This window comes from Neophocaena asiaeorientalis, unplaced genomic scaffold (genome assembly GCF_003031525.2).
Source record: "Neophocaena asiaeorientalis asiaeorientalis breed wild unplaced genomic scaffold, Neophocaena_asiaeorientalis_V1.1 scaffold372, whole genome shotgun sequence".
NCBI classification, from domain to species: domain Eukaryota; kingdom Metazoa; phylum Chordata; class Mammalia; order Artiodactyla; family Phocoenidae; genus Neophocaena; species Neophocaena asiaeorientalis.
The window spans coordinates 218,709-234,151 of NW_020172447.1; the positions used below are offsets into that span (position 1 = coordinate 218,709).

At 38.9% G+C, this 15,443-nt stretch overlaps 1 protein-coding gene across 1 annotated transcript in view; it reads right to left on the reverse strand.

The window, feature by feature from the left end:
- The window catches only part of OPHN1 (oligophrenin 1), a 450,814-nt gene that overhangs the window by 31,356 nt on the left and 404,015 nt on the right, over positions 1-15,443 (reverse strand). Inside the window, exon 19 of the mRNA XM_024737336.1 lies at positions 2,371-2,518. Coding sequence (XP_024593104.1) covers positions 2,371-2,518 — 148 coding nt within the window. The remainder of the gene's footprint in view (positions 1-2,370; positions 2,519-15,443) is intronic.

A 15,443-nucleotide genomic window follows, 5' to 3' on the forward strand; every position in this document is an offset into this window, starting at 1 on the left:
ATATATATATATATATATATACACTCTTTTTCAGATTCTTTTCCCATATAGGTTATTAAAAATATTGAGTATATTTCCCTGTGTTATACAGTAGGTCCTTATTGTCTATCTATTTTATATATAGTAGTGTATATGTGTTAATTCCAACCTCCTAATTTATCCCTCACACACTTTCCCCTTTGGTAACCATAAGTTTGTTTTCTATGTCTGTGTGTCTATTTCAGTTTTGTATATAGATTCATTTGTATCTTTTTTTGTTAGATGCCACATATAAGCGATTTCATATGATATTTGTCTTTCACTGTCTGGCTTACTTCACTTAGTATGATGCGTTTTAACATTTCTTTTAAACCAAGTCTGGTGGTAGTCAACTCCTTCCTTTTAACTCTCCTTCATTTCTGAAGGACTGCTTTGCCCAGTATAGTATTCCTGGTTGGCAGTTTTTTTCCTTTCAGTATTTTGAATATATCAACCCGTTCTCTCCTGGCCTGCAAGGTTTCTGCTGGGAAATCTGCTCACAGTATTATGGGGGTTTCCTTTTATTTGATGATTTGCTTTTTTCTTGCTGCATTCAAAATTCTCTTTGTCTTGGAATTTTGAGAATTTTATAACAATGTGTCTTGGTTAAAGTCTCTTTAACTTATTTGGGTTTCTTTGGGCTTCATGGATCCAGATGTTCATTTCCTTCTCCAGATTTAGGAATTTTTCTGTCATTATTTCTTTAAATAATCTTTGTGCCCCTTTCTCTTTCTGTGCTCCTTCTGAGACTTCCATATGTGTATATTGGTTTGTATATGGTGTCCCATAGGTCTCTTAGGTTTTCTTCACTTTTACAATCTTTTTTTCTTTTTGTTCCTCTGACTGGATAATTTTAAGTGACCTGTCTGACTGCACTGATTCTTTCTTCTGCTTGTTCGAGTTTGATGTTGAAGCTCTCTACTGAGTTTTTCAATGCAGTCATTGTGTTCTTCAGCTCCAGAATTTCTTTTTGGTTCTCTTTTTTTATGATTTCTATAACTTTCTTGAACTTCTCATGTATTATTTTCCTGATTTTGTTTAGTTGTCTGAGTTCTCTTGTAGCTCATTGAGCTTCTTTAAGATGATTATTTGGAATTCCTTTTCAGACAGTTCATAGATCTCCATTTCATTAGGATGAGTTCATCGTGCTTTATTTTGTTCCTTTGGTGGTGTTAAGTTTCCCTGATTATTCCTGATCCTTGTGGCCTTGAGTGGGTGTTTACCTATTTGAGAAACAGGCACATCTTCCTGGCTTTGGCAAGGAAAGCCTTTGGTCAGGCAGCACAACCAGAGATTCTGGTTAGGCCACCTGGCAGGCTCCAGAAGTGGGCTTGCTGCTGGAGTCCTTGGGTAGGCTGGTCTGGTGCCAGGGTCAGTGGATGGGCAAGCTTTCATCCTGGATCTACAGGGGAGAGCTTGAAGCCTGGGTCCAGGGGGCTAGCCTGGCATTGAGGCAGACCTGGAGGCTGGATCCACAGGAGACTGGACTGTATGCTGAGCTGTGGTTACGTCCTGGAGACTAGAGCCACAGGGGCCAGCTTGGCATGTAATGGGCCTGGATTCTGGGTCTCCAGGGGCAGGCCTGGTGCCTGGGGCTGCAGAGAATGGCCTAGTGCTGGGGCAGGTCTGGAGCTTGGGTTGGTGGAGGCTGGCCTGGAGTCTGGAAAAATGGGGGATGGGTTGGTGCTCGGGTTTACTGGGGTGGGCCTGTTGCTGGGGTCCAAGATAAAGTTGGGTGCTCATCTCACTCTCCTTCCTCCATGTGGAGGGGATTTCTCCCTGAACTACACTGTGTGAGCTTGGGGGAAGGGTGACATGGTTAATATGAAAATGTCCTTTCTAGCATCTGCAATGTACCTTTTCTTATTTCTGTACTCAACCCAGGTTCTCTGAACTCTCATCTGGATTCCATAGATTTCATGAAGGGGTTTTCATGCATGGATGGTTGTTTGAATTCACATTACTGTGAAGGGACAAGCACTAGAAACTCCTATTCAGCCATCAGTCCTCTATGTTAGCTGAATTTGTATTTAAAATCTCAGAACATTCAGAAAACACATTGCTCACTCATTTCAATGTACTGAGGTACAGATCTAAGAACACCTTGTATCCTTCACTGGTCTGCTAAGGGAAAATGGTAGCTGATTTTACAGGTTCATCTCTGTCCTATCCACTGCCAAAAGAATAATTCACTCTCTGGGCACAAATTTTACAAACCTTGGCTTGCCTGGCCCAGGACCCAGAAAACGTCTAACTTTTCAGAAAAGATGGTTATGCCTCCATGTCTTCCTTTCAATATCCTCTTTGTCTCCAATCAATATTAAGAAGCTAAGGGTAAACTTTAGTACTGACCTTCACTTTCATCCAGGGAAGAAGTATAGAAAACTGTCCTTTCCCTCAGCAAGCGCTTCGAAATTGTGATTGGTTTGTGCCTTCTTGCTGTCACTCGAGGTGGAGGCACTGGGGGTGCAGTACTTTCCTCAGGTGGACCTGAATAAATCTGTAGAGGGGAAATATTTCCAGAAAACAATTAGAAAGATCAACTTTTCGTATCCCTAATGCTAACTACCAGTTGATGCCCATCAGCATTACACCTAAAGTCTGCCATAGCAATTCTAATATGACTAAAGGAATTGTGGGGATTTTCTTAATCACTCTAGATACCAGCAAGTGTTTAGAGATCTCCTATCATGTTTGAGGTGCAGGACCTGGTACTTCTCAGTGTGGAGGAAAGAATGCAGACAAAAACTGCAACATCAGGAGAGCACCCTTCTATTTATTAGATGGGATGCTGCCCAATACATGGATCATTGAATAAAACCAATTAGATCATTACTTTAAAAAACCTGCAACATCAGTCCTGGATTTTCCACTTACTGCCTGGGAAACTGTAAAAAACTCACTACTTCTGCCAACAAAACCCAGAAAAAGGTCATCTCACATCTCTGAGCCTTAGCTTCCTCATCTGTAAATTGGTGGGAACACCACCTATCACAGGGTGTGGTGAGTGAGAATCAAGTGAAAAGGGTAGTCAAGGTACATTGTATGGGTAGGGGTGGTGTGTGAAGAATGATTAAAAACACCCAGGTGCATTCAATATTCCTGAAAAGACACAACCCCCCAAAAAACACACCTGGTTACATTGTTTGCCCCAAGACAGGACTAATGAGTGGCTAAGGGAAGTAGGGAGGAAACTTATTTTTCACCCCTATATCACTTTGATCTTTAAAAATTTCATACCATGTATGCATTACTTATTCAAAAAAGATAGGACAAACACAAAGTGCCTTGGAAGATGTAAAAAGTGCTGGATAAGTGAGGGAGGAGCTGTGATTAGAATTTGTATATAATGTCTCATATGCACTTAAGATCTTCCTGTCCCTGGGGAGAATGACCTTTTGGGAAGAGTGAAAATATTTTGGGAAGACACACATATGTGGTGATGGAGGAAGGGGACCAGTGTCCATTGCAATAATGAAATCAACCCCAATGATTAGTGCAAAGAGAAATGTCACAGCCCAACATTCTATCAGGCAAGAGTCAACATAGATTGCACAGTCACAAAACTTACATGAATGGGAACACAAGGCAAGCCTGTGTAAAAGCTGCACAATGATAGATAACAAGGTAAGAAGAATCATAAGGCCATATATGTCTCAATGTCTCACGGTATACGGAAAAGAGAATATGACATAGTAGCAAGCAGATGAGCTTTGAGGTCATATACAATTTAGGTCATATTTCTGGTTCCACCGCCATTAGTAATAATATTCTAAATAGCTACCATTTTGTGAGCATCTGCTTAGGCACTATAGTAGCTATTACAAATATTCCTTGCTATTTGTCAAACACACCAGGGACTTTGCACTGAGTGTTTTTTCTACCTGGAGTGCTCTTCCTCCAGATATCTATATAGCTTACTCTCTTGATTCCAGTAGGATTAACGATCAAATATACCCCTCTCAGTGAGTCCTTCCAGGCAAATGTATCAGAACTTTGACATACTTCCCTCTACCAAGTGCTTCCCATCCCCCGTCCCTATTTAACATTTTTTCTTATCACTTTCTAACATAGTATATTGTATTCAATACTTATTTAGTTTTTTGTTGTCTGTCTCTCCACTCGATTGTATACAATACTGAAGTATATCATTGTGTTCATGCTGTAACTCCAGCAACTAGAAGAGTGACTAGAATTGCTGGGCCAAAAAACAAACACATTTAAAATTCTGGTATAAAAGGCCAAATTATCCTCTGAAAAGACATAACAGCTACTTTCTCCTCAAGCCAAAATATGGCAAAAGAAATTAGATTTACATCTTCAGCATGAAACAATTAAAAAACTAGAAAAAATGTAACAATGATTCTGAAGGCATTTGAAATCTGGCAATTAAGGACAGTGATCCATGAGAGACAGGAAAAATAAATGAGGTGAGGTGAGTCCCATGACTGTACCATGTTACAGCCTGGAAAGATTCTTTGGGCCATAATACAGGAAGAAAAACCCAGAGAAGCCCAGCAGTCTCCATTACCTGAAGACACTGTGTTGCAAGTAGGAGGAGGGCAAGGAAGAGAGAGTTTTGAGGGCAGGGTACCAGAAAGAAGATAGCTGCACAGAGAGCTCTGAAGATTTGCAGGGGTACTATTTAAGAATTTAGCTGCGTAAAATCAATCAATGTGATAAACCATATTCACAAACTGAAGGAGAAAAACCATATGATCATCTCAAAAGATGCAGAAAAAGCTTTCAACAAAAATTCAACACCCATTTATGATAAAAACCCTCCAAAAAGTAGGCATAGAGGGAACTTACCTCAACATAATAAAGACCACATATGACAAACCCACAGCCAACATCGTCCTCAATGGTGAAAAACAAATCATTTCCGCTAAGATCAAGAACAAGACAACATTGCCCACTCTCACCACTATTATTCAAAATAGTTTTGGAAGTTTTAGCCACAGCAATCAGACAAGAAAAAGAAATAAAAGGAATCCAAATCGGAAAAGAAGACGTGAAGCCGTCACTGTTTGCAGATGACATGATACTATACATAGAGAATCCTAAAGATGCTACCAGAAACTACTGGAGCTAATCAATGAATTTGGTAAAGTAGTAGCATACAAAATTAATGCACAGAAATCTCTTGCACTCCTATACACTAAAGATGAAAAATCTGAAAGAGAAATTAAGGAAACACTCCCATTTACCATTGCAACAAAAACAATAAATTACCTAGGAATAAACCTACCTAAGGAGACAGAAGACCTGTATGAAGAAAACTATAAGACATTGATGAAATAAATTAAAGATGATACAAACAGATGGAGAGATACACCATGTTCTTAGACTGGAAGAATCAACATTGTGAAAATGACTATATTACCAAAAGCAATCTAGAGATTCAATGCAATCCCTATCAAAATACCAATGGCATTTTTTATAGAACTAGAACAAAAAAATTCACAATTTGTATGGAAACACAATAGCCAAAGCAATCTTCAGAAAGGAAAACGAAACTGGAGGAATCAGGCTCCCAGACTTCAGACTACACTACAAAGCTACAGTAATCAAGACAATATAGTACTGGCACAGAAACAGAAATATAGATCAATGGAAAAGGATAGAAAGCCCAGAGGTAATCTCACATACCTATGGTCACCTTATTTTTGATAAAGGGGGCAAGAATAAACAATGGAGAAAAGACAGCCTCTTCAGTAAGTGGTACTGTGAAAACTGGACAGCTACATGTAGAAGAATGAAATTAACATGGAATCTAAATAAAAAAAAAGTTCTGAAGAACCTAGGGGCAGGACAGGAATAAAGATTCAGATGTAGAGAATGGATTTGAGGACACGGGGAGGGGGAAGGGTAACCTGTGACGAAATGAGATAGTGGCATGGACCTATATACACTACCAAATGTAAAATAGATAGCTAGTGGGAAGCAGCTGCATAGGACAGGGTGATCAGCTCGGTGCTTTGTGACCACCTAGAGGGGGGGGATAGGGAGGGTGGGAGGGAGACAGTAGAGGGAGGAGATACGGCGAGATATGTATATGTATAGCTGATTCACTTCGTTATACAGCAGAAACTAACACACCATTGTAAATCAATTATACTCCAATAAAGATGTTAAAAAACGAATTTAGCTGCCTACTAATCAATACCTACGTGTGATGCAAGAACCACATGAAAGAATTAGAGGAAGCAATTACCTAAGATCACACAGTGGCTGGAAGAATTCCTGTCCTCACCAGCCACAGTAGATTATTAAATAATTCATAGGGCACTGAGTACAGTACACAGACAAATTTTGCCCCATTAATGAAGAAAAATTAACCCTAGACTAAATTGTATTCATTTTCTGCCTAAAAAAGCCTAAGGCAAATACTTGAAAGCATCAAGCTGTTCTTGGGTAATTTACCTGCACCCCAGAAACAAGCTCAAGAACATTATTATAGCAATAAAAAATGGCCATCATATAAGAAGGTAAAATTAACAATGTCTTGCATCCAATAAAGAATTATCAGAAATTCATAGCCCTGTCTAATTTTGATATATTTTATTTCTGTTTCTTGCTCAATTGCTCTGGCTAGGATTCCAGTACTGTGTTGAATAGGAGTGGTCACAATGAGCATCCTTATCTTGTTCCTGATCTTAGAGGGACAGTTGTCCACCTTCGTCCATCAAGTATGATGTTAGCTGTGGGCTTTTCCTATATGTTCTTGGTAATGTTCAAGTCTGTTCTTTCCATACCCAATTTGCTGAGAGTGTTTATCATGAAAGGATGCTGAATTTTGGCAAATGAATTTTCTGCATATATTGAGATTTTTATTTTCCATTCTATTAATGTAGTGTATCACATTTTTTGATTTGCATATGTTGAACCATCCTTGCATCCCAGAAGTAAATTCCACTTGATTATGTTCTATGACTCTATTTAAAGTGCTGTTCAATTAAGTATGCTAGTATTTTGTGGAGAATTTATGCTTCTATATTCATCAGGTATATTTGCCTGTGGCTTATAGTTTTCTTTCTTTCCTCCTCCTCCTCCTTTTTTCTTGTAGAGTCCTTATCTGGCTTTGGCATCAGGGTAATGTTGGCCTCATAAAATGAGTTTGGGAGTGTTCGTTTCCTTTCAAATTTTTTAATTGAGAATAATTGGCATTAATTCTTCTTTTAATGTTTGGTAGAATTCACCAATGAAACAATCTGGACCTGAGCTTTTCTTTTTTGGCAGACTTCTGAATACTGATTCAATCTCCTCACTCACTATTAGTCTGTTCAGATTTTCTATTTCTTCATAATTCAGTCTTGGTAGCTTGTATATTTCTAGGAATTTATCCATTTTTCTAGGTTTTCCAATTTGTCGACATATGATTATTCATAGTAGTCTCTTATTATCCTTTGTATTTCTGTCGTGTGTCTCTTTTCATTTCTGATTTTATACATTTGCATCTTCTCTCTATTTATTAGTCCAGCTAAAGGTTTTCAGTTTTACTTATCTTTTAAAAAACTCAACTTAGTTTCATTCATCTTTCTATGGTTTACCTGGTCTCTATTTCACTTATTTCTGCTCTGATCTTTTTTATGTCCTTCCTTCTGCAAACGTTGGGCTGAGTTTGTTCTTTTTCCAGTTTCTTGAGGTGTTAAATTAGAACGTTTATTTGTGATCTTTCTTTTGTCTAATGTAAATGTTATCACTGTAAAATTCCCCTCTTAGAACTGCCTTTTCTGCATCCATAAGTTTTGATTGGTTGTTTTTCTATTGTCATGTCTTTCAAGATAGTTTTTGACCTCCCTTTTGATTTCTTGCCTGACCCATTGGTTGTTCAGAAGTGTGTTGCTTCCCATATATTTGTAAATTTTCCAGTTTACTTCCTGTAATTAATTTCTAGTTTCATACCATTGTGATCAGAAAAATACTTGGTACGATTTCAAGCTTCTTACATTTGCTTACATTTATTTTATGACCTAACTTACTATCTATCCTAGAGAACGTTCCATGTGCACTTAAGAAGAATGAGTTTATATTAGAGTTACATAATTAACACACCACCATATTGCAGTATTAAAGTATTCTGAATTTCACTATATACTTACCTCTACCAGTAGGTTTTATATTTTTATATATTTTTGCATTACTAGTGTCCTTTCATTTCAGCTTGAACAACTCCTTTCAGTATTCTTGAAAGGCAGGTCTAGTGTTGATAAACTCCCTCAGTTTTTGTTTGTTTGGTAAAGTCTTTATCTCTCCTTCATTTCTGAAAGATTACTTTGCTGTGTAAAATATTCATGGTTGGAAGGTTTTTTTTTCTTTCAGCATTTTGCATATATCATCCAACTCTTTCCTGACCTGCAAGGTGTCTGCTGAGGAATCTGCTGATAGCCTTATAATGGTTCCTTCATATGTGAGGTTTTTTTTTTCCTTCTGGCTGCTTTTAAAATTCTCTGTCTTTGATTTTAGACTGTTTCATCATAATGTGTCTTGGAGAAGACTGTTTTGGGTTGACATTTTGAGATAGTTAGCTTCATAAGTGTATCCCTAGATTTAAGAAGTTCTCAGCCATTATTTCTTTAAATAAGCTTTCTCCCATTCTTCTCCTTCTCGGACTTCTGGGACTCCAATAATGCATAGATTCTTTCTTTTAATGGACCCCATAATTCACATAGGCTCTCTCCACTCTTTTTCATTCTCTTTTCTTTTTGCTCCTCTGAATGGATGGTCTCAAATGACTCTTCTAATTCACTGATTCTTTCTTCTATTTGGTAGAGTGTGATATTGAAGCTCTCTATTGAATTCTTCAGTCTAGTCATTGATTTTTGAACTCTAGGATTTCTTGTTGTTTTTTTTTAATGGTTTCTGTTCATTTGTTGAAATTCTAATTTTGTTCATGCATTGCTTTCCTAATTTCATTTACTTGTTTATCTTGTTTTCTTATAGTCCATTGAATTTCTTTTTTTTAATGAAAGTATAATTGATTTACAATATTATATTATTTTCGGGTATACAACATAGTGATTCAATATTTTTACATATTATACTCCATTTAAAGTTATTATAAAATATTGGCTATATTCCGTGTGCTATACAACATATTCTTGTAGCTTATTTATTTTATAGATAGTATACACACATGCCTCTTAATCACCTACCGCTATATTGCTCCTCCCCATTTCCTTCACCCCACTGATAACCATTAGTTTATTCTCTATATCTGTGAGTGTTTCTGTTTTGTTATATTTTATTCAATTGTTTTATTTTTTAGATTCCACATATAAGTGATAACATACACCATTTGTCTTTGTCTGACTTATTTCACTTAGCATAATACCCTCTAAATCTATCCATGTTGTTGCAAATGGAAAAATTTCAGTCTTTTTATGGCTAATAGTCCATTGTGTGTATATATATATATACAGCCACTTTATTCATTCATTTATTGATGGACACTTAGGTTGCTTCCATATCTTGGTTATTGTAAATAATGCTGTGAAGAACATTGGGGTGCATGTATCTTTTCAAATTAATGTCTTCATTTTCTTCAGATATATACCCAGGACTGGAATTGCTGGATCATATTGTAGTCCTATTTTTAGTTTTATAAGAAACATCCATACTGCCTTCTATATTGGCTGCACCAGTTTACATTCCCACCAACAATGTACTAGGGTTCCATTTTCTCCACATTCTCATCCTGAGATTCTGGGGGGGCCATATGGTGGTGTCCAGAAGGAGACTTACTGCTTGAGTTCTTGGGCAGGCAGGTCTGGCACCTTGGTCAGCAGGCAGGCAGGCATGGTGTTTGGATCCAAGGGTATGGACGTGGGGCTTGGATTCACTGAGGTAGGCCTGACACTTGAGTCTGCAGTGATGGGCCTGTGATCTGGGTTCATGTGGATGAATCTGGATCTGGGTCCATGGGGGCTGACTAGGCTCAGGGGAACACTGGGGTGGCCCTACCATCTGGGTCCACGGGGACTATTCTAGTGCCAGATGGGCCAGGAGGCTGATTTCATAGGGACTGGACTAAAACCTAGGGTGATGGGGGCTGGTCTGCCCTTTGGGCAAACCTGGAGCCTAGCGCCATAGAAGATGGACTGTAATCTGGGGTCTCAAGGGTCAACCTGGAGATTAAGTCTATGGAGGTCAGCCTGTTGCTAGTTCAGGCCAGGAGTCAGGTCCTCTGGGAGCCAGACTATAAGCTGAGGCCACAGGTGCTTGCCTGGCACTGAGGTGGGCCAGAAGCCTGGGTTGACAGGAGCCTGCCTGGACCCTGAGCCATAGGGGCAATCCTGGCATTGAGTTAGGCTGGGAGCCTTGGTCTATGTGAGCTGGTCTAGAGGCTAGGTCTATGGGGGCTGACCCATTCTGGAATGGACCAGGAAACTGCATTCATAGGAACTCACCAGTAGCCTGGTGACATGAGGGCTGGCTGACAATGGGGTAGGCCAGGAGCCTGGGTTTGTGGGAGCCCACTTGTTGCTTCATGCCTTGGGAGCTGCCTGGGGTTATAGGTGCTCGGTGATGTTGGGTGTTTTGGGAGTTTGGGTTTGCAGGAAGCTGCTGGGAGCCTGGTGCTACAGGAGCTGTCTGAGACTGTGGGAACTGCCTGGGGCCACAGAAGCTGGTGGATAACTGGGTGGGCTAGGGGCCTGGGTTTGCAGGAGCCCACTGGGAGCCTGGGGCCATGGGAGACACCTAAGTCTGCAGTAGTAGGTCTGATGCTGGGGCCAGCCAGTACTGGGGTTAACAGTGAAATCAGATGCTCACTTCACTCTCCTCTCCCATGAGGAGTGTGTCTCTCCACAATGGGCTGCTGGAGCTTGGGAGAGGGGTGAAAGACAGGTGACTCTATCTTTCTTCCTCATTGTTTTTCTTATTTCTGTGATTCACCAGGTATTGTAATCCCTCACCTGGATTCCTTAGCTATTGTGAAGATATTTTTGTGTGCAGATAGTTGTTCAAATTGTTATTTTGCAAAGGAGAGCCGTGCTAGAAATTCCTACACTGCCATCTTGTTGATGTTATTCCACAATCCCCCAGCCTCCACTTCTTTGTATCCCATTTGCTGTTCAACCTGGTCTCTGTCTACACTGCTCCTCTGTAACCATTTTCGTAACAATCACCACTAACCTCCTAATTCCCAAATCTTATGGGCACGTTTCAATCCTTACTTTTACTTTGCTGCAGCACTTGATACAAGCTGACATTCCTGATCTAAGAATGCTTTATTGTTTACCTTTCTTTTTTTTTTTTTAGGGAGAACTGAGTGATTTTATTTTTAAATACTTGTCATTTGGAAAAAATACAGGAATAATAAAATTTTCGAGCTAATGTTTATGCTGTGTCTAAATCATATCTGAATAAAATGATGTGTTAAATTGTGTTAGTTAGTTCTCCCTTCTCCCAGGTGAGAAGGGAGAACTAACTGGGTGATTTTATTTTTATTTATTTATTTTTTAAACATCTTTATTGGAGTATAATTACAAAGGTGTGTTAATTTCTGCTGTATAACAAAGTGAATCAGCTACACATATACATACATCCCATATCTCCTCCCTCATTCCTGTACTGCCCCTAGGTCCTTCAGAACCTTTTTTTTCCCTTTTCTTTAGATTCCATATATATGTGTTAGCATATGGTATTTGTTTTTCTCTTTCTGGCTTACTTCACTCTGTATGACAGTCTGTAGTTTCATCCACCTTGCTACAAATAACTCAATTCATTTCTTTTTATGGCTGAGTAATATTCCATTGTATATATGTACCACATCTTCTTTATCCTTGTTTACCTTTCTGAATAACTATATTTCTACATCTCTGAACACTGCCCAGTCTCTTTTACTGGCTATTCCTAAATGCTGATCTTCCCCAGTATTGTATTCACAGTCCTCTAATGATCTCACTAATCTAGACTCATTCTCTCTCTCAACAATTTCATGTACTCTCATGGCATACACTATCAGTTTTCTCTAATAGTTTCTATACCAATATATATAATTGCCTACTCAATACTGCCATCTGGATATCCCAAAGGTATCTCAACCTCAACATTTCTAAAATTAAACATATTTAACTCTTTTCTTGTAACGGTTTATTTCTTAAAATAATGCTAATGTCCAAGCCAGAAATCTGGGCATTATTACCCTAGCATCCTCCTTCTCTCTCACATCCCATATCCATTAAGTCAATAAGATCCATCAATTATACTTCCTTAATATCTCTCTAATTTGTCCTCTCTGTTCCCTGCCACTGCCTCAGTTCAAAGTCTCATTATGTCTCTCTAATATTACTACAGTGGTCTTCTAACTGTTCTCTGTGCCTCATATCACTCTTTTTTTTAACCTGTCTACCAAAGTATCAATAACTAAACTCAAAATATAATTGTCTTACTCCTCTGCTTATAATATTTTAGTGACTCCACAATATTGTTGAGACAAAGTCCAAACTCTGTAGTTAGTACACAAGGTGCTCTATAATCTGACCACTGCCTACACTCTCCAGTCTCATCTTCCATTTATTCCTACCTTCACCCTATACTACGGTATCCATTTGCCCTTCTTCCTTTTAATAATAGAACTCACTGAGTTTTAGCTGAATACCCATCCCTACATTTCCCAGCTTCCCTTATAGCTAGGTAAGGCCATGCACTTTAGTTTTAAACAATAAAATATAAGTGGAAGTGATGTATGCAAACTTCTGGATCATGTTTTTATAAAGAAATTGTCTGCATTCCATTGTCTCTTTTCCCCTTCTCTTTGATGAAGACCAATGGAACAGGTATGTAGGGCCCAAACATTAAGGCCAAGTGGTAAGGACAGCAGAGCTACTCCACCGATTTTCGACTGTTCACCTCTGGACTTTTATATGAAAGCAAAATGAACTTCTCTCTTATTTAAGCCACTGAATTTGCTGTGCTCTTTGTTACAGGAAGCTAGTCTGTACCTTAATTAATTCATTCCCTTTTAACTTTGGGGTCTCAACTCATTCATTAACACTGTGTGAAGCCTTAGCTGACTCCCATGACAGAGATATGTTCCACTTCCATTTGCTCCCATAGCATCTGATGTACATCTTCATCACAGTAGTTATTACACTGTATCCTGAGTGTTAGTTGCTCCAAATTCCCTGCCAGTAACATGAGCTTCCTGCCACTAGAGATTTTTGTCTCATTCATATCTACAAGCTAGGCCCTTACTAGGACACCAGGCAAGAGGAAGCAGCTCAATGATATTTTTTAGAATGAATGGATGGATCTTGGCTGCCAGGCCCCTCAAGGCCTATTAAACAATAGAGACTTTTCTCCCTTGCTTCTTCTCCAACTGGAATTGGGGAAATAGAGTATAAAATAGAGATTAAAGAGCTAGCTTTGAGTCAGAATCAGCTGTGTAGAGGCTTTGCCACTTACTACCTATGCAACCTTGGGCAAAGTACTTAAACTATATGAGCCTCAAACTTGAGGCTCAGTTTGCATTTTGCAAACCTCAATTGCAAAATAGTGATAATAATACCATCTACCTCATAGGGTTGTTGTGATGATTGAATGAGACGACGTATGTAAAGAGCCTAGTCTGGAACATATTAAGCATTCTATAAATGGTAACTATTGCAACCCTAAAAAGGACTTAAACTCACATTTCCTTGGAGAGAAGCAGGGAGAGAGGGAGGGAGAGGCGAGATGGAAGGAGAAAGAATTGGGGGACAGAATGAGGTTGAGATTAAAGCAATAAGGGATGAAGTGGTTATGTGCTATGCAAATCAGAAGTTGTGGACGTGATAGCTCTTCAAGGTCTCTGCCAGACTAAATTATTTTATTTCTCTCCTCTAGTTACACCAATTATTTGCTTCTCATCGACAGACTCCTTCCTTGCAGCCTGCTCATCTTCAAGGAGCTACCCAGGCCCCAAGAAGGATAAGGGGTCACTAACTTTGGGGGTTTGTAATGAGAGCTACCAAATGCACCTGAACAGGGTACCATCTCTACAGGCTCTGTCTCCTCCAGATAGACTGAGACACTGGTTGAGAACATTTTGAGGCCAGTTCTGCCAATGTGCCCATAGGCAGTGTTCAGAGAAGATGCTCAGTAGGCTTAAAACCACAGTTTCTCTAAATGAGAAAAGACTAGAAAAACAGAAGGGATACTTCCTGTTGTGTGTCCTTCTAAAATTAAAACATGGCCTGAATAACCCTACAGTCAAAATGGGTTGCAACATCCTCCCCAAAGCTGGCCTACAGATGTAAACCTTGGAGCCAAGATTTAATGTGAAAATACTGGCAATTACTATAGTAGGAAGAATACACTTACCTCCCTCTCTGTTCTGTGGGCCCTCCAAATGCCCCACATCAGATCTCTTTTTAACCTATGTATTACTGCTATTCCCTTCGGGAAAAGAAATGGAGTAAATATGTCCTCCTTGCTCATTCAACCTTAGCCACTTTGGCCTCTTTGCTGTTCAACATGCCAAGCACACTTCTGCCTCATGATCTTTGCATTCATTGTTTACTATTCTTGGAATTGCTCTTCCCCAAGATATCCACCATGGCTAATACCCTTACTTTATTCAGTTTTCTGCCTAAGTATCATATTAACACCACCTTCTATAAGATATCCATCCCTTACCTTGTTTTTTCTGCAGAGCACTTATCACCACCTGACAAATATATTGACTTGTCTATCATTTGTCCCTCCCCGATAGAATATAAGATCCATGAAATAAGGCCTTTGTTTTATTTACAAGTGTATCCCCAGTGCCTAGAACTTTGCCTGGTATGTGATAAGAATTTAGTATTTATGAAACTTAATTTGTATCATCAATTCTTTGAAAAGAGGACTACAAACTAAGATATAACTAGTGGCTTGGGAATGAAAACCTGGCAAAATATCTATAGTTTCTCTTAAGAGAGGAAGAATAGATGATGGGCCCAAGATCTCTGGACTTAATTTTGACAACCTAATTTTAATGAGGGGGAAACTTTTAGAGATGAAAAAGTGTTAAGAGAGGCCCAAGAAAATAAACTCTGTCTGTTTTACTTAATTTTCTTTTGACTTCTTGAGTATCCATGAAAAACATGTTCTGAGAAATGAATAACTATATACCCTCTGAATATAGAAGAAATAAATCCTAAAGGAATAGGACAGTCATAATGTGTGGGGCTTTCTTATAGGGGTAGATGGAGCCAAATACCAGGTGGCACAGGATACAAAACTAGCTCCTCTGTATCTCATGCAATCATTGTAAAGGGGAAGTGATAGCAGTAGCAGGAGAAGGCATAAGTGGCAGGGCTATGGTATGAACTCAGATTTGTCTGATTTCAAGATTAACACTCTTTCCACTATATAACATAGAAGGAAACATTTTAAGTTTAAAAAGTAATTCCTTGAGTGGAAACAGTATCAAGCCAAACTTATTTTCCCACTTT